The sequence below is a fragment of the Momordica charantia genome (genome assembly GCF_013281855.1).
Source record: "Momordica charantia cultivar OHB3-1 chromosome 10 unlocalized genomic scaffold, Mcharantia_2.0 BLBB01000010.1, whole genome shotgun sequence".
NCBI lineage: Eukaryota > Viridiplantae > Streptophyta > Magnoliopsida > Cucurbitales > Cucurbitaceae > Momordica > Momordica charantia.
Genome location: NW_028275158.1, coordinates 4,272,203 through 4,297,416, shown reverse-complemented (window position 1 = coordinate 4,297,416; position 25,214 = coordinate 4,272,203). Strand labels below are relative to the sequence as shown.

The 25,214-nt window shown below is 33.5% G+C and overlaps 2 protein-coding genes and 1 long non-coding RNA gene across 3 annotated transcripts; 1 reads left to right on the top strand and 2 right to left on the bottom strand.

Annotated features, from left to right (window-relative positions):
- Positions 1-867: 867 nt before the first annotated feature.
- Positions 868-2,716, bottom strand: LOC148208420 (uncharacterized). Its single transcript, XR_015787186.1, has 3 exons — positions 2,293-2,716; positions 2,160-2,199; positions 868-1,005 (listed from the first exon to the last, which is right to left on the bottom strand). It is a non-coding gene; the product is annotated as an uncharacterized LOC148208420 (long non-coding RNA).
- Positions 2,717-5,487: 2,771 nt separating this feature from the next.
- LOC111008462 (uncharacterized) lies at positions 5,488-9,195 on the bottom strand. The gene is made up of 2 exons (XM_022281188.2): positions 6,500-9,195; positions 5,488-6,369 (listed from the first exon to the last, which is right to left on the bottom strand). Exons 1-2 carry the CDS (start codon positions 9,084-9,086, stop codon positions 5,912-5,914), a joined length of 3,045 nt encoding a protein of 1,014 aa, XP_022136880.1. The 5' UTR covers positions 9,087-9,195; the 3' UTR covers positions 5,488-5,911.
- Positions 9,196-19,177: 9,982 nt separating this feature from the next.
- Positions 19,178-22,590, top strand: LOC111008381 (transcription factor bHLH18-like). The gene is made up of 3 exons (XM_088118933.1): positions 19,178-19,591; positions 19,686-20,051; positions 20,750-22,590. The coding sequence occupies exons 1-3, from the start codon at positions 19,319-19,321 to the stop codon at positions 20,822-20,824; spliced, it is 714 nt and encodes a 237-aa protein (XP_087975059.1). The 5' UTR covers positions 19,178-19,318; the 3' UTR covers positions 20,825-22,590.
- Positions 22,591-25,214: the final 2,624 nt, after the last annotated feature.

Sequence of the window (25,214 nt, the reverse complement as noted above, 5' to 3'; positions counted from 1 at the left end):
AAAAGCAAATACCAATGAAGACCAGACCTGGAATTTCAAACAAGAAAACGTAGTAGCCGCCGCGTCCGGATCTGATCTATCTACTCGGCAATTCATCCGGTGACTTCACGGTCGCCAAAGAAGCCCCAAGAAGCATCAAACATTTCCGATGAGATCCATGGAGCAATTCTTAGATAGCAAGCACTCGTAATAATTATATATTTGTGATAGCTGTTATTTATTTTCCAACTATAAATACATAAAATATAAGAAGGTGTACATGGTTGGGATGATTCTCATGACTATTTTCAAATAAGTTTTAAGTTCTAATTATTTCCATATATTGGTTTTCTATAATGTGTAATAGAGATGTTGATTCACTCCTTAAAGTCGTGATCATATAAATCAAATGTCTATATGTTGATGAAATTTTAAATACTCGAGTTCAAATAAGATCGTAGATGAAACTTAAACTTCTAATCTTTAACATATTTATAACAAGGCAAGTTTATGCACTACAAAAATTATGACTTTCAGCGACGAAATATTTTCGTCGCTGAAAGTCTTTTTGCGTCGCTGAAGGTCTTCAGCGACGAAAACGCTTTCGTCACAAGAAGCGTCGCTGTAACGTTGTCGCTGAAGGTCTTCAGCGATGAAAAGGCGCTTTCGTCGCAATATTTGCGACAAAAGGCATTTGCGTCGCCAACTTTGCGACGAAAATATTTTCGTCGCAAGTTTCAATTGCGATGGTCCTTATTTTCGTCGCATTTTTTTCTTTTTTTATTTTTTAATTTTTAATTTGTCTTTTTTGCAAATTTGAAGTTCCATTTTGTCACAAAAGGTAGGGACGTTTCCAAGATTCAACACTAAATTTGAAAAACTTAAAAATTTGATAATAATATAATTTTTATTAATTCATCAATATTCATCATCCACAATATTTAAAAGTTCGTGAAAACAACTAAAAAAAGCTTCTCCATTATGACCAAGCTTTCATAATATGGTGCCACCACCGTCACTTCAATGCTGCACAAAGAATTGCATAGTTGTTAAAATTTGAATAAAGAACTATAAGAATCACTCATATCTGAAAACTCAGAACACAAAACATACTCCAAGCATTCTTAATCCTCAAACTTAAGTGAAACATATATAAATAATTAAACGAAAACAATTGCAATACATGAACTTACCTAAAAACTAGAGTACCGATAACCAACTTAAACATGTGTAAGTCACATATATAAATCTCAAACTAATTAACTATACCCTCCTCACCTTTCATTAAGCATGCACAAGTCATGTCATACATACATACATAAATTTCAAAATTAAGAGCTAAACCACACCATCATGATACTAATTTCAAGATATTATTGAGACATACCTAAATCTCAACTTTAATTCATAACTACACACGTAAGTCTTATACCACCCCCGATAAAGTACCCCTCGCTCTTTGCCATAATTTGTTACATAATATCAACCTCCATATCCATAAACTCAAAATACACAAAACCAATAATGGTCTCATGTACTTAACACAATCCCCCATAATTCTAGACATATACTTAACACAATCCTTGTTAAGAAATCGCCACAAGTTTCTCCCCTACCTTGTGTCATTCCAATAATGGTCTCATCCTTTGTCGATCAAAGTATTTTAGAATTAGTCAATAATATAAATTATAAACAAACATAAACAATATAACATACTACATCAGTAATTTGTCAATATCCAGAGTCATCGATTTACTAACCTCAAATTTCTCTTCAAATTTATTATTCAATCATCGTCCGTGAATGTAAAACTTCAAGTTTGAAAAGTTCAAATTACAATTATGTCATCTTCCTTTCTTGAAAATAAATTTCAAATTAATTTCCTACATATTTCTTCTACTCAAACAAACTTTCAAACTGTTCTTTCTCAAAAATGACTCTTTCTCAAAAATGACTTAGAATAATCTATGCTAAACTTTTTCTAGAAAACTAAAAAGAAAAACAAATCTCAAACTATGCAATAGAAGAATAAAGCACAAAAAATTCATAAAGAGAGTATTCTACCCCATGGTTTCAACATCATATTCATCACAAAAATGGGTACCAAATCCACAAATATGCAAACAAATATCATCATTTTTTACATTGCCTCAACTAATTTTAAAAGGAAAGAAACAAACCTGAGCAAGCACGAGCACGAAATTGAGATTTGAGCAAACCCTAGCAACCACGAACAAAGAAATATATATATATAAAAAAAAGAGATTCTAGCACAAAACAAACTAAATGAAGTTTTAAAAGGAAGAAACTTACCCATGTACTCAACCCGAGCGACTTCCGGCAAGAAAAATGCAAAAAAATGTCCAATATACTTGCGTAGTCTCCGATGGCCGACGAAGAGAGCAGAAAACGCAGAGAGAGGGATGAGAATCGAAAAGGAGAGGAAAAATGGGGAAGAAATTAGGGCTGGGGGATTTTATGGGGCTCGCGACGAAAATTTATTTCGTCGCAAGTCAAAATGATGTCGTTTTGAGTTGGAAACGCGGTCATTCCATTTAACGAATGCGACGAAATCGTTTTTCGTAGCTGATATAAGCGACGAAAATTGCTTTCGTCGCATTTTTTAGCGACAAAATCTCGTTTCGTCGCCTATTTTGCGACGAAATCGATTTTCGTCGCTCATATGCGACGAAAATTATTTCGTCGCTTATCTTTCGTCACTGAATGATACATTTCTTGTAGTGATGGTACAAAATAGACCTAAATAGCACCTCCAAAATTCCAATGTGACTATGAAAAATGTCAACTTGAATATGCCTAAACGGAGTAAGATAGATCAAAAGATCATGAATTTGAGTCCCTCCATCTCCGCCGTAGAAAGAAAAAAAAAAGTATATTGGGAGATTTGGTTTAAAAGTTGTTTGTCATTTAGAAGCCATGTTTTCCTTTCGCTCTCCTTGCTGGGAAGGTTTTTCAATAAGCAAACCCCACTAGGAATCACAAATCCAGTTTTTTCTTCCACCAATATCCAAGGTGATGTATAATTTTATAAAGCAATTTTCTTTCCTTTTTCTTTCTTTTTTGGGAAAGTTGGTTCATCTTTACCTATTAATCAATTTTTCTCTTTAATCTTTTTCATTATTAACATATATAAATTATTGAGTTTGTAAAGGATTACAAATAAAGTTTCGCATGGACTAAAAAAGAGAATAATCCATAATATATGGGTTAAATAAAAAAACAAAGCTATGAGGGTGAGGTTTATGCTCAAAGCGATAATATTATATGATTGTAGAGATACATGGGATATGATGGTACCGTTGTCCCTAAAAGAATATGCTTTAATTGAAATTTTTTTCGAGGATAGGAACTAGTTACAGGGAAAAATATAAATTTTAACTTGAAATTTTCAATTTATCAAAGCAAACTTTTAAACTTGAATTAGGGTTAGAAAAGTAAATATAAATCGTAATGGGGCTCACTTAATGTCATAGGTGCTTAAAAGCATGGGCGTTTAGTTTTTCAAGAGTATTTGGAGGATTTGAAAGCTGGAAAAAAAAAAAAAAAAGAGTTCATGAAATTTAGATCTTTTTTGGAAGATGTAGGTAACAAAGACTTTCAGAATTCTTCCTACTAATGTTTTTTTTTTTTCAGAAAAAACTAGCACTATGACCTTTTCTTTTTTTTTTTCCGAGAAAAGCATTATGACCTTTCTTGAAAGAATATAGATGGGAAATATTTTAAAGTTTCGAGCAAGACTAGTAGAGTTATGTTCTTTTTTTTCCTTTTCTTTTCTTATGAGATTTTTGTTTTTTTTTTCCTAAAAAAATCTATATGAGAGTTCGTTCTAGGACAGGTCTTATTTATAAAAGTTTTATGGATAATTTTTTAAAAGACCAAAATTCTCTACCACTCAATTTTGAATTCTATTTTTTTTAAAACAAACTTTGAACTCTAATGAAAGAATAAACAAAATTTGTGTTCCATTGTAATATAGAATGGTATCATAGATCTCATGTTCGACCACCTACATCCAATTTGATTTCTTATAAAAAAGACTCATTTAAGTAGTCAATATTACTTAAAATTATTCCATTAACTAAATCTATTATATTGAATAACAAATTAGAAAATAACTTCATGGACTATAAATTTTCAAAATTTAATAGCTTCAAACTAATTAATCAAAAACCTCAATTAATTAATTCCAACCCTTCACCTTCACTATAAACCACTAACTCCACACTCAACACTAACTGAGGGATAAAATTGATAAAAATGTGTTGTCCACTTTATTCTATTAACCATGAATGTGAAAGATGTGAAATCACTCCAATATCATGCATTATTCAAAAGTTTCTACGTCCATATATAGATACATTCATAACCAATAATTTAAATAATGTTAATGAGTGAAATTACCATTCTTATCTTTGCAATTATCTTTTACGATTTCGCCATGAATTACGTTGCCTTGGATTCTCGGGACGGTAAAAAATCAAGTACTCAAATAAAAATCCCAATAAAAAATTAGAAATGTTTAGACAAAAACTTTTGGTTTAGGTCAAAAGAAAAAAAGGAAGAGAAAGGTTGCGCCAATATGGGTAAGTATTTTGAAAATAGATAAAAGGTTAACGCATCCGGTTGGCACCCGACGATGAAAGTTGAGAGACTCACAATAGGTAAATAAATAAAAGTGAAAAAAGAAAAAGAAAGTAATAATTCTGAAAAAGGGAATCCGGGAATGTGGAATTGGATGGGACGTGCCACGTCAGCGATTCGATTTTTTTTCTCCTGCTTTCTCACTTCACTACCAAAATTAATAGTAAATATATGGTAATATGGCCATGTGGAGGCAGTCCCCCTCAACAAATGCAAATAGAATATTCTGCATTCATTCAGCTTTTACTTTTACTTTTACAATTAAAATTAATATTACAATGTGACCAAAATAACCCTCCCAATCACCAACAACACTGCTTGCATGCCTCCCATTGCCTTTGAACATATGTATTATAATATAAATATTGACCGAAAAAAAAAAATTGACGAAGTGTCGGGCTAACAATAGTTTATAATGAACATGAGCTATTCTCTCATTACCAATTACAGTCACAAACATGTACAATCCGATCAAAATCTAGGATTTTGAGATGAAACTCTATAAATATTAATATGATATCAGAATCTAAAACGCTCAAACGAGCATTCCATTAAAAAATGAGTTCCAATCAAGATCGATAGTTAAAAGAGCCACGATCTTGAGGAAGCATGTTAAGAATATCACATTGAAAAGATAAGAGACCTAATAAAGATTTATAATATGTATGAAATACTCCTCCTACTGTCAATTGATTTTAAGATTGAACTGCATAGACATATCCCAAATTCGATTTCTAATACATTAGGATACTCTTTTCAAGTCATTTTCAAAACTTCAAATTATCCCAAGAAACAACTTCAAACATCAAGAGATATGTTGACCTCAAAAGAAAAAGGCAAAAGAAATAAAATAGAAAAGAAGTTGATTTGATCTGTTTCTCCATAGTTTGTTCCTCACCATCACACCATTCACCGCTGAAAAAAAAAGGAAAACGCTGCAACATTTAGTTTATACGCAGACCTTCACACAGTAACACACCAGAACCATAACGTACCACTCAGCTCTGTGCTGTGTACTACTAAATGATGATGATGATGACAATTGACAACCCCCTGCCCTTGCCCCTCACTCCCACCACTGTACACAAACTTTGCCATTGCTTTCCTTAAACTCAGACCATCCTCTCCTTCCGTACAACATTCAACCCAATTCCCACAATATATATATATATATATATATATATATATATATATATATATATATATATATATTTCATGAACTGAATCCCCCACAGATACAATCCAACAGTACTACTTCCACAGTTGGGTTTCAAATGCTGAGAAGATCAGGTGGTGGGCTTGTTTTGTTTGCTGAATCTAATGCCGCCCCCGGTGGCGGTGACGATGGGGGTAACGGCGGGGATGTTGCTAGTTCGGCTTCTTTTGAGGGGAAATCTGCTTGCTTTGAACTTGGTGGCTTTGGGAATTCTGTGAGGATTTGGACGACTTCTCTCATGGTTGGCCGCTCCACGGCTTGATCTTCCACACACAGCATTGCTACATAGAACAAATGAATTACTTCATTCAGAGGGACTGAGGAGAGCCGTGGATCGATGATTTTTACAACCCCTTCATTGTTGGGGCCAGTCATTTTTCTGACCCATTGGACTATGTCGACCCCATCCCCGAATTCCCCAACGGGCTTCCGCCCACTCACAAGCTCTAACAGTACTACTCCGAAGCTATAAACGTCACTCTTCTCATCGACTTTCAATGTGTAAGCATACTCTGCAAAATCACGCCAAGAGAATGAAATTTATCAAGCTAATCATGTAATTTTCACATCCTAAGTCAAAACCAGACCAGATAATGATCACAACCATATTCTGAGTGTTAAGGTTTAAAATCAAATCAATACCTGGAGCTATGTATCCGTAAGAACCAGCTATAGCGGACATACATTCAGAAGTGCCCGAATCCTGAAGAAACTTGGCAAGCCCAAAATCAGCAACATGAGCTTCATAATCAGAATCCAGAAGTATGTTGTTTGATTTCACATCTCGATGCACAATCAACGGCGAGCAGTCATGATGTAAATAGCAAAGACCTTTAGCAGCTTCAATGGCAATCTTATACCTCGTGTCCCACTGCAAATGCCCTCCTTTCTTGCCATGAAGAACCTCCCCCAAGCTCCCATTCGGCATGTACTCATAAACCAGAAGATTACTTTCATGGTTTGAACAGAACCCCAACAATCTAACAATGTGCCGATGCTTAATCCTCCCCAAAGTCTGAATCTCAGCATTGAATCCATGGTCGTGGGACGACCCACGACCAATTCCCGGTAGCCTTTTCACGGCGACGTGATCACCGCTCGACATGAAACCTTTATACACAATGCCAGCGCCTCCTTTGCCTATAATGTTGTCCTCTTTCAAGCAGTCCAAAATGTCATCTACTGTGAAACCTAATCTTTGGAATGCGGTTAATTTCCAGGCTCGAGACTCGCTCGCTCGTTTTAAGGAACGAGCTTTGATGATGGCTGCAATTGCAAATGCGATTGAGCAGACGAGCAGGACAATGACAAGCAAAAGCTTCACGGAAGCAGAGAGAGAGCCTTTTAAATGAGGCTGTTGGGTGCCATTGACGACCCCATTTTTGCAAGGTCCTAAGTATGGGCCGCAGAGATCTGGGTTTCCGAGAAACGACGTGTAGTTGAAGTAGCTGAACTGGCCGGTGCCAGGGACCAAACCAGAGAGATTGTTGTATGAAAAATCTACGGATGTTAAGCTTTGCATTGAAGATATTGAAGGGGGAACGTTGCCAATTAAATGGTTCCTTGAGAGATTCAGATAATTCAATATCCTCATAGTGGTGATTTCATTGGGAATTTCACCGGAGAGGTCGTTACGGCTGAGATCAACGAAGGTCAGGAGCCTGCATTGGCCGATCTCCGGCGCTATTGGGCCAGATAATTTGTTGTGGCTGAAATCAATCTTCGAGAGCTGCTGTAAACGCCCTATTTCGGGTGGGATTCGGCCGGAGAACTGGTTCCCATCTAGCAGGAGCTTCTGGACACCGGAGAAATTTCCGACCGTCGGTGGTAAGGACCCCGAGAGCTGATTGTTCGAGAGACTAATTTGGCCGAGATTGGCAGAGATGGAACCCGTAACTGGAAATTCTCCGGTGAGAAAATTGTTCTGCAATTCGACCTGAGATAGATTGGGCAAACCGAAAAGACCTTTGGGGATCGAACCATTGAGAAAATTCTCCCCCATACGAATACGGCTCAGCGACTCGCATCTACCGAGAGATTCAGGGATTGGACCGAACAAGAAGTTGCCGAGGGTAATCAAAGTCTGAAGTCGATTTCCACGGCACATATCGGGAGGTAAAGTTCCAGTCAATTTATTCGAAGAAATGTCAAGAACAGCAAGCCTCCCATTCTTCCCCAGACTATAGGGAATGGAGCCAGTGAAGTTATTTTCCCACAACTGCAGTACTTCCAGCTCCGGCAAGTCACCGATGAACTGTGGAATAGCTCCATGAAGCTTATTCCTGAAAAGATGCAAAAGCGTCAAGTTCTTCAGTTGAGAGAATGAGTCCGGAATCTCACCGACAAGAATGTTGTTGGACAAATCCATGGATTTCAAGCCCTTTAAGCTCCCGAGCTCTGGAATCAAAGGTCCAGATAAACCGTTCACCTGAAGAAACAGAGTATCCAGTTTCTGAAGTTTCCCGAGTTCACGGGGAATCTCACCCGTTAATCCACAGTTCGCAGCATCCAATCGAACCAGTTCCGATAAGTTTCCGATCTCCGGCGGTAAACCGCCGTCATAGGTGTTGTAATACCCAATGTAAAGTTCACGAAGCGTCGTTAGATTACCAATCTCCGGCGGTATTGGACCTTGAAGCTCGTTTCCAGATACCCCCAAGTACTCCATGAACTGCCACCGTCCAAACTCCGGTGGAATCACGCCGGAGAAGAAGTTCCCGCCGAGATGCAAATGGCGGAGATTCGGCAACTCGATGACCACAAGCGGCAAGCTCCCGGACATATTGTTGTTATACAAATCGAGAACCTGCAGATTCTTGAGCAGCGAGAGTTCAGAGGGGAATGTACCGTTAATAATATTGTTAGAGACGTTGAGGCATTTAAGCGTAGATATGGCAGAGATCTCCGGCGGAATCGGGCCGGAAATCTGATTATCCGCGACGGAAAAATTGGTGAGGAATCGAAGATTGGCAAGGTCAGGAGACAGAGTACCGGAGAGGTTCATCCCGGAGAGGTCGAGGCCGATGACATGCCGGCGGGAATCGCAGGTGACGCCCGTCCAGGTGCAGTGGGCGGTGGCGGCGTCCCAAGTGGAGAGCGCGGATCTGGAATCATCGGAAACGGAGCTCTTCTGGGAGAGAAGCGCGCGGTATTCGGGGAGGTGAGCAGAAATGGAGTGGTGGAAATGGAGGTGAAGAAGGAGAAAGAGAAGCAGAAGAAGAAGCGGCATTTCAATGGCGGTCAGTGGCTGTCTCTGGTGTGGCCAATGGATTTGAAAAAACGGTGAGAAAGAAGAGAAAGGGCTGTGAGCTGTTACTTCTTACTGATTTTATCTTCCAATCATTTTTTTTTTTATAGAATGAAAATGAAATTCAATTTTTATTTTATTTTATCTTCTCCTTTGTCTTTCTTTCTCTTTTTTCATATATATATAATTTTATTTTGTGTAATTATTTATATTTGTTTTGTTGCGATTTAATCACAAAAGGTACTTCGCGATAACTACTGCTTTTAATAGCTTCATTTCACCTTCACTTTGGACTCTTCTTTGGCCTTGCCAATTGCCATGGCTTCAACTTCAAGAAACTCTTTTTCCTTCTTTTTTTTTTTAAATTATTTTTCCTTTTTTAAATTTATATTATATTAGTTTTTGGACCCAATTTTGTTGGGTATTTGGTTGGTGCAACTAATTTCACTTAGAGGGTTGGTTTGAGTAAAATATTTGAAAATGAAAAAAATATATATATGATAGATGAATATATTTAGGAAGGGAGGATATGTGTGTGTTTTGATTGGTATGGAAAACAAGTTTTGTGTGCTTGGAAATAAAAGCTATACCGGTTTGTTTTTTAACTTAGGATTCGAATAGTGTGACATGCATGAGAATTAATTTTTAGCTATAGGTCTACACAAACATATAATATAATCCACTATAGTCAATATTGTATTGATTCGCAACCTTACCTGATTTTGTTTACATCCTCTCCTAAGTAAAGTCATAACTTTGAAGCTCATAATTTTTCCTAGACACCTCTGAGGCTAAAGCTATACAAAAATTTAACCCAACAGGTTATAGATATGGATCAAAGTCATGTTAAATCATTACCTAAAATTACAAAAGCTATTAATTACCAAAGATTTCCTTATGTCTCATCTCAAAATCTTTTCTAAATTACTTTGCTTGAGAACCGCTTCAAAACCTTTTTTTTCTGCTCTCTGTCAAAAAAAAAAAAAAAGAAAAAAAATTCATTGGATGCTTTTTGACTTGAATGCTGCTTGGACAGTTAAACCCTTATGTCTTTTTTATAAAGATGCCACCTAATTTCTAATTAAATGTTGATTTGTTGAATGTAAGTTATTTGAACTTCTAATTTTAATGAAAAAGGATATATGTCTACTTCTTATTTATACTTTGCTAGCTACTCAATTAGAGCTTCTTTTTATTATTATTATTTTAATATATACCGAATCTTGACCCGTTTTTGCAAGTGAATAAAATTCCATTGTATTAGATTTGTTAGGGAAAGTGTTAGGATGCAAAAAATTATTTTTAGTGCGGGATACAAATTTTTTGAGTTGCATATTTTAGTAGGAAAATAAGAATACATAACTCTAACTTATATAAGCATTACTCAATTGATACATATATATATCATCGACTAAACTATTTTGAAATTTTAAATTTCAACTCCCACATGCGGTAGAACTCAAAAAATATGTATGCATAACCTTATATGTTAGATATTTTAAAACTAATTAATACGTATCTAAGTGAAATTATAAAATTTCAACCATAAAATTTCAACCTTTAAAAAGGTAAGTCATACTTGATTAGCTGAGTTATGTATTGTTGATTTTTGTTGTTTATTGAAATGTTAAAAGATTATTGGGAGTGCAGTTAATTCTAAGTCAAATTTGTTGTTTTTTTATTTTTGGCCTAATCAAGCTTATTATTAGATTAAGAAACAGAAGAAAAAGTTCCTACTTGGAATTCTTAGTAAATATATTTGTTGCCACTACTAAATTTCACATTGTTAGCACAATAATTTCAACTCCCAATACTTGGTTAGAACTGGATGCTTACTTGTGTGTTGTGTGTCATGAAAGTTGTATTAAAATATAACAATTATAAAGTTCTTCTATTCTAAGATTGTGTAAAACATATGAAGAGATTAGATAGAGATTAAATTAATTAATCCATAAAGTTTCACACACACCTCCCCTTGAGCCAACTTCCCAACAAACATTGTCCTCCAAAATCATTAGTCAAATCATCACAAACTTGGACAGAAACAAGTACATTTTGGGCAACATAATGTGTAAAATGTACTTTTGTATCAAATGAAGCATAAACATGGCCACATTATTATAATAAATGGCAGCCATTTGTTATATAATGAGTTTGCATTTTGTGGGGTGCACTCTATGCTAGCTAGTACAGAATATATGTACCCATCTTTAAATTTCACACTGCTTTCTATAATAAGTATATGCCTCTTGTTGGTAATTCAGTTTGTCCAAAACTATGGTTGAGATAGTCAGTTTCTTTATATTTTTTACAATTATAGTATACATTATACATTTTGAGTGCTTTTAATTATATTTTATCTAAAATATGTTTCATATTAATAGAGTCTTTGTATTTGATTATATATTAAAGATCTTCCCGGCCTTTGATAGGATCGATGTGATTATGTTCGTATCCTAAGAGATTCAATTTTCATCGACATGACACATTTCTATGTATCTACGGATTTGACATCAAAATGGGTAAATCAACCTTTCTAAAAAATAATCAACAAATTATGAAGATATCAATAAAATATAATTAATATAGATATAATATTGGAATTAATTATTTTTAGTCTGTAATACTCTACACGTGCACATCCTCTCCCTTATTAATTTTTTAAGCAAATCTTTTTTTCTCTATGTATAATACACAGAAAAAAGGATTAGCTATACATATATACACACACTTATTTTTATATTCATACGTTGTTGTTATTTTAGAGATATATCTCTCTTCACACATACTCTCTTATTAAATTTCTCAATTAATATAATTCTCTCAAATTAATATTTACCTGTAAATTAACTCTCTCACTAACTTCTATTGATATACAATAAAAAAAAAAAATTAAGTAAATATATAGTATTCCTCGTTCTAAAGAATGGTATGCAAGTACAAGATAAGATCGAGCAAGAGAGAAAATGAATATTGTTTCGAAGTACACCATAATTAATTAGAGGTGTCTGTAAGGTAGCCGAGTGAAATTTTCTTATCATGTAATATAGTTTATATGACGTCCGACTAGAGATGAGGGGTACATGAATGAACCGATACCACATCCGAATGAGAGAGATCTTGAGACCATGGAAGAATAGTTAAGAAAAGACTTAAAAGAATCGATAGTTACTACCTATACTAACAAATGCACCTTCATTTTTAGTAACTCAATCGTAATAACTCCAAAGTTAAGCGCTCTTGACTTAAAGAAATCTTCGACTTGGTGACCTGCTAGTTGCTTCAATCAATTCTTTTGATATATTTAATCAATCGATTAAAATTTAAGAAACAAATGTCAATTTAATTTACTTGGGGCACGACCATATTAAAAAAATTGCAATTTCATTAATGTTTGGTAAAATGTGACAAAAAAAAAAACTCGTTTCTAAAATTCCTTCAAAGCTGATGTTAGAGAGGTAAAAATAATAATTTATATATGAAGCTTTATGGTATACCTACCCTCGGTGGAAAGAAAGTCATTATAGTAAAAAAGAATCAATGGTCATCAGTGGCACGAAATTAATGATCATCAAGATGAAATTCACTTCAACAACTCACGTATTATAAAACCACAAGATCTCAATTAAAGACTTAGTCATTAACAAAAGTTTTCCTATATTGAAACATCTAGTATATGATTGAGTAAAAAGTTATTATCTCCAGCCAAAATAGTTTTCGTGATCGTCAAAGTTTCAAACATTTTACTTAAATCTCACCAAAATCCCTTATCTTACAAGCACACGAGCAAGTAGATGTTTCAATCCAACTTCTCGAAATGGCAGAACTTTTTTTTGAAGATAACTGCAAAATATTTAATTAATTTCTCAGAATAAACAGATAATTTGGGGAAGACGTAGATGAAAACTTCAGAACTATGTAGAGACAGTAATAATAATAATTAATTAAAATAATGTGTAGTGTAAGTTAGTTTGAGGAGTGACAACGGACCGTCAAGATTTGTTATGAAAAAATTGATAAAAGTGGGGAGTGGGGAGTGGGAGTGGGGCCCATTTTAGGGAACTGATATTATCGTACTGAAGCCACACACGAAGCGTATGAGTGTTACAGTGGGACCCACCGCAGCGGCAGGCAGCCACCAATGTTTTAATCACCGAAATGACCAAAATGACCTGAATTTCGACCGACTATTTTGGCAACTCGGGTACCCCTGTGACTTCTCTTTCATTTCCCAATTCCATCCATTAGATTTATTATACCCTTCCTCTCGTTCTCACACGACTGTCCTTCAGTTCAAACTTCCCTCGCTCCCTCATAGATGCATAACATTATATTATAAATACAAAAGCAATTATAGCTCAGCGATGATTGACATGTACCGTTTCTGATCAAGAGGTCATCTGGTTTTGAGTTCGAATTTCCCACATCCACTTGTTGTATTTGATAAAGAAAAAAGTTAAAATACTATTTTAGTCACTATACTTTCAGTTTTAGTTCATTTTAATCCTTATACTTTGAAAGTGTTCATTTTTGTTTTTTATTTTAAATTTCAATTCATTTTAGTCCATGTACTTTGAATATGTTCATTTTGGTTCATGTACTTTCAAAACGTGATAATTTTAGTTCCTCTTTGCAAAATTTTAACACAAAAATTTTACATATAATGGAAACTCTTTAGTATAAAGTGATGTTTATATTTTAAGAAATATATTGATTTTAGTATCGTGTTGAAATTGTGATTAAACAAAATGAAATTAAGAATAAAATTAAGAGACCAAAATAGTCATTTTTTAAACGTACAGGGATCAAAATGAACATTTTGAAAATAGATGGACTAAAATAAACCAAAATTGAAAGTACAGGGACCAGAACGAACATTTTGAAAGAATAGGAACCAAAATGAACAAAGCTAAAACTACAAGGACCAAATTAGTTTTTAATTAAAAAAAATACTAATTTCCCTCTCTATTTTTTATATTTGTTGTTCATTTTAGTCCCTTTTTTTATCTATTTTTTTAATCACAAGCATCAAACAACACTCGAAAAGTAGCCCTAATAAATTTTAATTATGTTAAAAATAAAAAAAGGTCAAAATTACCACCTTTTAAAATGAATAAAGATTTAAGTATATAGATCAAAATAATCTTTTAAAAATAGAAGAATCAAAATTAAATAAAATTGAACCAAAATAATACTAGACAATACATTAAACCTTCTCGAAAACAGTATCAAACTTCTAAAATCGTATAAATCAAATTAAAATGAAGTAGAACTGAAACAAAATGAGCCAAGTATAAGAAGAATATTGAGGATCGGAGGAGAGGAAATCGGCGTAGAAGTGGTTGGCTCAGGGTTTGGCCGTTTTGTGGAAAGATGCAATTATTGGAGTTTTTATTTACTGATTTTTAAAGTCGAATTACGATTCTCCCGGACGACTGCCTCGTACGAACGTCACCTCAAATTGGGACCCACATCCACCTTCTCCCCTCACGTGGTCCCCACCATCACACCGAAAATGACCCAGCAGCCAAAACTTATAAAGAAAAAAGAAAAATACTACTTCAACCTTGCCTCATTAATTCCAAGTGCAAACATGGCCTTGAATTGAAAGGCCCTCCCCTCTTTAGCTTCGTGTCCATATTTCCACATGTGCCGCTTTCTTTTTCTCTTTTTTTTTTTTTTTCTTTCTAAATTTATGGTGATCAAAATTCTATTTGCTCGTAATTAATATTCACTCAAAATTAATGATTATAAAAAGTAGCTCATTATGTTATAAATATTTGTTAGTTAACATCAAAATGTTTGATTTAAACATATGTTTTATGATTATGAAACACATCAACAAAGTCTCAAATAAAATCTGATGACTGGGTAAAAATTACGGTATTTGATAGGGTAAAAAAATGAGTTTTTTTTTTTTTTTCCTAAGGGTATTTAAGATGTAATTTGCTTACTAGATGTGTATAATTCTACTTGCAATTAGTGAGAAATCCAAGGAAGTCCAATCCAGCTATCATCAGCTAAACTGAATTAAAAAGAAGTTAAAATAAAGAAGGCCCATTAATCAAGGTTTAGCGAATCATGTTGTCACGTTAATCAAAGACTTTAATGTTTAGTATTAAGGCAAATTTCAAGTTTCAAAACACTGTTTTGTTCTTTAGCTTTATGGGAGGCGACGCCCATGGCCGATGCCTTTGTTGGCTACACTGCTTAAATTTAAAACTATGTTCCTTTTTTTTTTTTTTTTTGAGGATAATAAAACTATGATCTGTTAATAATCACTCGGATTTATAAATCCCTTCACCTCATTCTCTTGTCTTTTTCTAATCCCACCTTCTAATTTTAACATATATTTCTTTTTCTTTTTCTATATATTTTTTAAATAGTTGGTTTGATTTGTGTTCCTTTTGTCCCCTCCCACAAATGGGACTCAACCATCAATGCTTTGTCTTTTCTCATTTATTTATTTTATTTTTAATAATATTCATTTTCCATTATTGTGGAGAGAATAGAGAAAAACAAAGTAAAGTGAAAGACGATGGAATTTATTACTTCCTTGCGTTGGTGATGAGATGAGAGTTTTGTTTCATGCACAGATAGCGACTGTACAAGTAGGACTGTAAGTGGTTGAATTCAGGTCCAATATTTTTGCCTTAAAACCAATATATTGTTTTTTCTATTTCATCCAAATTTTTGGTTTCCATTCCACTGGGTTGTGCTAAAGAACAGGCCTTTGATTATCTAAAATTTAGAGTATTTTGATTTAAATTATTGCTCTATCAATAATTGAACCTGAGTATATTGAAGATTGTACAATAATGCAATTAAAAATATCTAATTGCCAAGGACAATAGTACCATTAACTTTCACGACGATTTCATACTAATGGAAACAATTGTCCTCATCTATATACCACAGATCATTTACTTGCCTAATCAATGTGGACTTTGTTTGCATTCTCCTTACAAATCCAACACATATAGACATCAAAAGCTTCATTTCAGACACTGCAAAATAAAATGAGATTGGGAGATTAATTTCAAATTTTTTAGTTAATAAAAGAAAAAAGTATGTCTAAAAGACTCCTCCAAAATTTATTGAATTTTGTGACAATAAGCCTATTATTTTCTTAATTAAATACTCATAAAATGTAGAGTTAGACAAGAGTTTAAATATAGAGTGGAGTGAAAATGAAGATGGAGATGGGGGAAGGGAATAAAACTTGGTAAAATGAAATGATTAAAAGCAGTAAGAAAAGAATCCCAATTCCCATATGATTTAGCAGCTTTAAGCTGTATCAAATCCCTTTTCTTTTTTTGCTAATGGTGGAAGAGCATAGAAAGGAGAGAAGCATTTATGATTACAACTGAAAACAACGCCCATCCCCCAATATACCAAAGATAGATTATATATAAGAGAGAGAGAGAGAGAAAAAAAAAGGTATTTTTTTTGCCATAATGAATGATGAATGCCCATTACTTTGTTGTTCGTGTTTTAGATAAAAAAGGAGCCAAAAAAGTTGCTCTTTTCCCCGCTTTTTAGTCATGACCGTTTGGTAGTGGGTTTGACCATTCCACCAGTTCTTCACATATCAAATTAAAATGGTTCCGATTACAAAACCTCTTAAAATCGATTCATCATAAGTTTATACGTTACAATATTTATGTGGTTTGTCAAAAATTTTAAAGAATTAAACCATCTAAAATAAGAAAAGTAGAATTTCTACCATTTTAAAAATAAATAAAAAGTTAGAGAAAGCATTAGAAACTTCCCTCAACTAGTGACTTAATTTCTTTAAAAATTCGTCCGCTCACTACATATCATGTCATGGAATCTTATCATTAGCTAATTTTAACATTACCAATAAGTCAATATGTGAGTTTAGTTCAGCAATTAAGATATCTTTCTCATTCTCTAAATTTGGAGGTTCAATCGTTCATATCCATATTTGTTGTACTAAAAACACATTATTGGGTATAATTGAAAAAAAGGTTAAAACGTAGAGACTTTAAATTTCAACTTTTTTAACCAAGGATTACATTACAAAAATACTTAAATAGTAGAGACTATGTTAAGGATTCCAATTTGAAAAGAAAATGTATCTAACAAGAGTTTATAATATAAATAAGTTACTTCTCTCATAGCTAATTGGTTTTGAGATGGAACCCATGAATATTGATATGGTATCAGAGTCCAAAAGCTCAAAGATCTTGAGGGGACATGTTAAGGATCCAACATTGAAAAAAGATCTAACAATGGTTTATAATATAAGTGGATTACTCCTCTCATAGTCAATTGGTTTTAAGATGGAACCCATTTATATTATAAAATAATGTTAGGTCCCTTGTTATATTATAAACATTTATTTTGCCTCACAAATTTAATTGAGTATTAGCCAAAGCGAGCATAGCTCAGCGTTAATTGACATATATCTCCAATCAAAATGTTGTGAGTTCGATCCACCACCTTCATATATTGTATTAATATTTAAGTAATAATGCTAGTTTAGTACTATATTTAGCATTATTACTTAAATATTAATACAACATGCTGATTGGACTAACAATTGATGATGAGACATAAAGAGAGTGAACTAATTTTTTTTTCCTTTTAATACATGTCTTCACAGTTAAGCTCAAGTTGGCAAGAGAATGTACTTGTTAATAAAATAAGGTATGACAAAATACATTTTAAGCTTTATTATTATTATTATTGTCCATCTATTTTCATTTTATTTAGATGTTGTACTCATACCCTGTTGTGTCGAATCATCACTCGTTAATCTATTTCATGTCATATTAATATTTAAGTACTTTCATGTCATATTAATATTTAAGTAAAATTTATTATAGTCAAAAGAAGTAATCATGGATTGACACATTGGTCCAAAGTAACATAACATAGGTAATTCAGAAAGGATTCAGAAAGGATTTAGAGGGGAGGGATGTTTCCTTGAAACCAAACTTGTTTAAACAGTGGTGTGGCCCAAAACCCTTGGGCTCAGACCTCATAATTGGGCTACAATGGGCTTCCATAATAGCACAAATGGGCTAAGAATAAAGGGCTCTACTTAAAATATCTCTTTGGATCAGTTGGGACAGAAAAAGCCACTAGGTTAGAGATAATACAACTTTAAAATTTTTGAAATTAGTATATCATTAGATAACCTTCAACCCTTCAATATTAAAAACAATAATATCTGTCTTCTCTCTCTTCCTCTTTCTCCATTCAAAAACATAATAATAATCATTTTAAAAATTAATTTCCTATTAATTTTTGATAAAAAATCACCTGGGAATCACCTTTTAAGTGATTGATCGGGAATCACTTAAAGTGATTTTAGATTTTTTTAAAATCACTTGAATATTATTGCCAAACATGTTATCTTAAAAGGGTAGTTAGTGATTTTGACATTAGTAACCAATTAATCAAATCACGGGTTAATTAATATTTATATCGAATGTAAATTACTTATTTATTTCAAAATTAGATTAGGGTTACAATCTTTTAACTTATTAAGTTTAACTATTTTTTTAAATACAACAAATATAGAGAAGGAGGATTAAACCTCTGATCGAGAATCAACAAGATATCTTATAATCAGTAACCACCCAAGTATGGTTAAGTTGGCATATTAACTATTTTTCTAATTACATATTGCAATAAAATTAATTTTGGAACAAGCCCATAAGAGTTATAAAAGCAATCCTTAAAGTGCTATAAATAATCTTTATATCAATAATTCCAATAGGCAATAATTAGCCGATGTAAGTATTTACTTTTTGACCATTCATTATTCTGTTTACTCCGTTTCATTTTTGCATTTCTCTCTTAATTTTCAAATATTTAATCATGTTAAGAAAAAAGCTATAAGTTTGAGGAGCCAAATTTTTTCTATAAAATAAAACTTATCTCACACTCACTGCTTGACAAAATGAAAGCGACTCCTTCAAAATTCATTATAAAAATAAATAATAATAATAATAATAGGCAGTTACGTTCACACGTGCGAACTCAAATGTTTAAGCGTGTAAAGGGTTGAAAAAACACTCAAATATAATTAATTTATATTTGCAGAGGAGATCAAGAGAAAAGAAGAGAAGGGTTTGCTGGGGCTGAACATTTTTGTGAAATGGAAGAAGATGATCATTCTGCGTTGTTATTTCATGATCAGTATTATTATCAGATGAATTCATGATCAGTATTATTATCAGATGAACAACAACAACACGTGTGATTCACGTGCATTCGTCGCGGCGTCGGAGGAGCCTACGTTTTCTCGGCCGACGGCTGAGATAATTTGTTCTTCACATGGGATGCACACGAGCTTTTCGCCGCCGTCGATTAATAATAATATTCCTGAAAAGAGAAAGCCAACTCCGACCACGGCGCATGCACAAGATCACGTCCTCGCCGAGAGGAAACGCCGGGAGAAACTCAGCCAGCGATTCATCGCTCTTTCTGCCCTTTTACCCGGCCTTAAGAAGGTAAGGCCCATTTTAAACATGATTAAATTATCAATAAATCTAAAAGCTTAAGCTAAGAGACAATTGATTATTTTGATTTTGATTTTGTGCACAGATGGACAAAGCCTCGGTTCTTGGAGATGCAATAAAGTACATAAAACAAGTAGAAGAAAGAGTGAGAGTGCTGGAGGAAAAGGCAAAGAAGAGAAGCATTGAATCTGCCATTTTGGTTAACAAATCCCATTTATATAATGACTGTGATGAGGAAATTAGTAGGTTTTCCGACCAAAAACAGCTGCCGGAAATCGAGGCAAGAATCTCAGACGACAAGAATAATGTTCTTGTTCGAATCCACTGTGAGAAAAATGAGGGTTTGTTCGCAAAGTTATTGGGGGAAATGGAGAAGATGAATCTCACCATCGTTAATGCCAATTTCTTCCCCTTTGGCACTTCAACTCAATATATGGTTCTTGTCGCTCAGGTACCTCTTTCTCTCTCTCTCATTCCAATTTTTTCTTCCTTAAATAATAAATATTTCGAACAAAACCTTCATTCTTTCATAACATTTTTCTTTCTGATTCTGAATTATATGTGTCTCACTACCAAACTTAAAAAGATGGTTTTCGAAGAAATGCTTTGAATTATCTGAAATTGGGCTAAAATTTTGAAATTGTTTTAAGAAGGGTGAAAATTTAATTAAACCAATAATGAAATATGGATACATAGAAAGTAGTTTTTGAACTTAGATTCTAAAAATAGAAAAAAAAGAAATAAAATAAAAAATAAAAATTAAGTGGGTAACCATCATGACAGCTCATCCGTTCAAATTGGCAACGTGTAGAGAGAATGAGTTCAAATCCCACTTATCCAATAAAATTAGTCGTGGTGTGCATGCAAGACACCCACGTAGTCTAGAATTGAAATGGTTTTATCCAAATATGCAGTACATGAATGTAACGATCTACAATTTGCTTTATTCAAAATTTTTTGTTGTTGTTTTTCTCATGACATTTGATTTCAATCCGATTAAATCTGCCATCATTCCAATATAAAACTGTTCTGTTCAGATTTCCGATGTAAAATTATTATCCAAATTAAGTCTAAAATTGAGATTGTTTTATCTCATGAATATACGACATGCATGAATATGTAACGACGTGTGACATATTCTGAATGCAGATAGATTCAGAGTTGAAGATCAAATCAAAAGAGGTAGTACAAAAGTTAGAAGATGCACTATTCAAGTTCATATAATTAAGTAGTCCATCTAAATAAGAAAGCTAGTAGCCTTGTTTAAACTTTAAAGGTTGAAAATACAAATCTTCCTTACCGTTTTTTGAATAATAATATACTCTTAAAAAAATAAGAAAAACTACGTCAAATTAATTTGCAATTACTTCGACGAAGGTACTGTTGGGAGAAGTCAAACCCAAATCCCCCACCAACCAATAGGCTCCAGCTAGTACTCTAATGATGGATGGTATGACTTTTGTCAAGAGATTGAAGATTTCTGATTAATTTATTTTAATTTCAATGGTGATGGAGACTGGCTTGATTTTGGTAATCACTGGGAAAGGGATTTTTGAACCACAAACAGACCATTCAAAAGTGTGTTTTTGTTTTATATTTATCACTTATGTTACCTTACAAACTTCAATTCAATGCTTTTGAGTTGTCCCAATATCCGAAAAATATGATTTTCCCTATACTATTCAAATGATTGCCGTATCAATATTTCATTTTGACTAAAATATATCATTCAATTCTTCAAGTTTACTCTTCTTAAACATGAGATATGAGAATTTGAAGCTCTTACTTCAAGGGAATTAAGACAAGGTACATTTATAACATTTATATCATTGGTTGACATCCTTAATATTTGATTGAAAGTTTAGTAGATTGGATTAAAAAAACTTCCAACGTTTTTTTTTCTCAAGTAATAAGGCTTGAGAATGCAAGGAGGATGAAGAAAAAAATATTAGGAAAAAGGAAGGAGAAGAAATGATCGTGTACATCCACAGTTTAGACAATACGTTAATAGACCATGGAGATAACTACTTGTCTCTTAGAATTCGAAAGAGTGATGTGAAGCCCAGTTCCTATGTATAGTGATATCTAACATATATTAATTAATTTAGAAGTTGTCACATGTAGACTAGGCTCACAATGATAGCATTAATGATTTGTTTGACTTAACTACAAGGACTGGACTATCTAATAGTAGGCTTCTTTAAGCCCAATTATCAACCCTAGCTATTATTATTAAGAGTCTCATCTCATCTCAAACTCTTTTTCAAGAGTTCTATCTCAATCATGAAGATCCTTTATGAATTTAGACATTTAAACATCTCTACTGTAAATATGAACATTCTTATTCCATTAATGTTTGCATTTTCAATAATTGACGTATATCCCTAACCAAGAAGTAATGATTTCTAATCTCTACTCGTACTTGTTGTACAAGAAAAACATCTTTATTCCACTAAGGTATGCATTGTTCATGCGATATCAACGCATTTTGAATTAAATACTAGTTGTAGGATTAGATACTGTGGAGCATCATTGGATAAATCTTCTTCATGTATAAGCCGAGGTTGTATATATAGGGAACAAACAAATTGGTTGACATTAAGTTTGGGATTTGGCATAAAATCCATGTGTAGAAGAATCCAAATGGATGGCAGGCAGCAGGAGACAGGACAATCCACAGTTGTCAATGTCCAATAAAAGGAAAATGGAATCCAAAGAGGAAACAATCCAAAAGAGGATGAATGATAGAATGGCATTGTGGGGTTTTGGTTCTGATTTCTTTACAATGCGCCCCCTTCAACCGACACTGACACCCCACAAGCCTTGTTGGGTATTATTGCCTCTCACTCTGCCCTCTGCCTCCCGCATTCTACCAAATTTGATGGGATGACCTAAATTTTTGTACGCTGATAATGTATATATGGTATTCGCTTTTTTGAAAGTTTTAATTTTCTGATCTTTTACTGAGTCATTCGTCTCGTGAGATTATTTGTTTGATCTTCATTGATTTCTTTCTATAGAATAACGTATAGTTTCTCTCATTTGTTTCTCTTTTATCTTTGTTCTTCGTATTTATTACTTGCATTTCGTCTTCGGCATTTTATCACATTTCTAAATATTCATTTTCGTTTTGTTTACTCTTATTTCTATGGGTTTTGTTGCATTTTCATTGCCTTGTTTTCTATTGTGTTTTCAACACCTTTTCAAATTTCTATGACTTCTGTGTTTTTTCGATTGCGTTATCAATGTCTTTCCATTTTAGATGTGTTATGTGATTGAAAATTTTGTTCTCGCTACATTTTATTTTCATTATGTGATTTCGATACCTATTGTTATTCTCTATGGATCGGAGATTCGTCCTTCAAAGGTGGTGGCCAAGTTGGAGATACGTCTTCAAAGGCGAAGACAAACTGGTGTTCTTTCCAATCATTTGAATGAATTTAATGTTATTCTCTATCACTACCGTTATTGCTATTCTCTATGAATTGTGTCAGTAGAAAATACAGAAGTCACTATATCGTGTTTGAGAGATGAATTCAAATGATACCTATTGCGTTTTCATCCTGCTACACTCCTATCACTATCAATTTTAGAATGGTTGAGACCAAATTAAAAGTATATTGTCAATCCTCGTTATCGTCATCACTAGCACTATAATTAAAAGAAGTAATTTGCATGATAGAGTGATGTCATCAAAGTCAGAAAAACAAGTTTTTAAAAAACTGGACAAATCTCATTAGCACACAAAAATTTAAGGTAGAATATTCATCCTTCTCTCTATTCACAATTCCTTTTTTCTTCGCACTATTATTTATTTATTTGCTTGTTCTAGGGTTAAGTTAGTAAGTTTAGTCATTGAATTTTTAGGCAGCCCTAAAGTAATAAAAATTATATATATATATATATATATATATATAACGTCTCTAATTAAACTTTCAATGTCATGTCTGGTTAACAAAGTCTCTAAAATTTCATAAAAATAAATAAAAACACAAGTTCACTTTAAAAAATATTTAGTAGACTTTTTAATATTCATTTTCATGTCTACTATATTTTAGAATTTTAGGAAGATATTTAATAATTTAAAGTTGAATTAGATCCAAAACTGAAAATTCAAGAATCTTTTAAATACAATTCAAAGTTCAAGATATATTTGAATGCAATATTTAAAGTAAACTTAATAAATTTATTAGACAAGATCTTAAAAGTAAAAAAATTGAACTCCCTTGGGCGTTTTTTTTTTTGGTTGGGTGAAAGTTTTGGCATCGTATACCAAATTCTATTCCTAATCCAAATAGATTTCCTAAAAGAATTTATACTCCCACGAATTCGATTCCTAGAGGCTAGAAAATTGTCACCCCACCAAATTAAATTCTTTGTGGTTCTAAGGAGATGGGCCTCAATTCAAAGGACAGAGGAACGACACCACTTGAAAAAGCATTCCCCAAACAACCAAAACCAGAACCAGAGCCAAGGAGTCTCTGTTTTAATGGCGGATTCGGACCAGCAACAGCATCAGCAGCATTACTTGTGGCCATATTCCTGCTTTGGGATGAAGGATCCAACCCAATACTCGCGCCTCGGCGCCGCTGCCCCCAAAACCAGACCCAGATGGCGACATCTTCTCAAACGGTGGCTCAAGAGCCGCCGCAACAGGGTTCACGCCTCCAAGCCTCCTCTCACCTTCCACTACGACGCCGTTAGCTATTCCCACAACTTCGATGACGGCGGCCGCCATGTTTAGAGACAAGGCCAGGGCTCTCTGTTTCTGGGTTTGATTCAAATTGAGCAACGTTGTATATAGAGAATGAATATTATGACTTCATTTTTGTCGCATTGCTTAATTAACTCTGTTTTTGCTTCCACTGCTGTTCTGATTAGTTCTATAAGTGTGTTGAGTATAGTATGTTGATTTTGGATTTTGCTGCTTATGTACCTTGACTGACATGTCTCTGTTTAGTTTTAGTATGTCATAAAATGTCTCTGAAACGATGGGGAAGCTGGTGCTTGAGGGCTGTTGTTTGCTAAGTTTCGTTTGTGTTCTGGTTTTCTGGTTCAAGTTTTTTAATATTGGGTAAAATACATTCCGATCTCAAGGATAGGTTTTTATTTGATTTCCGATGACGAGATAGTCCCGATATCGACTAATCTCACCAGAGACATTTACATTTTGTTGCCAAAGAAACACCAGGTGACTCTCTGGGTTTGAACATATTCCCTCTAAATTATTTTGATTTATTTCCATTCATTTGGGTCAATGAGCCAATCCATGATAGTTGCTTTGATGAAATTATATTTAGTTTGACTCTACCTTTTAGATTTATTATTGGGAGTTACACCAAGTTGTTACTGTTTTAAACTTAAAGACTAAATAGGAACTGACTCTCAAATTTGAAGAGTGTATTTTACACTTTAATTTTTTTTAATAGTTTTATGGGAAGAATAGATTTAATCTTTGCGGTTCAAATTTAATTTTAATTTGTTTATGAAGTTTCAAATGTGATATATTTGATCCCTAAACCTTAAATTTGATATTTATTTGGTATCTTAACTTTTAAAAGTAACAATTTTAATAGATGTTAACTCACTTTGGTTCGTGAGTTGAATTGATGAT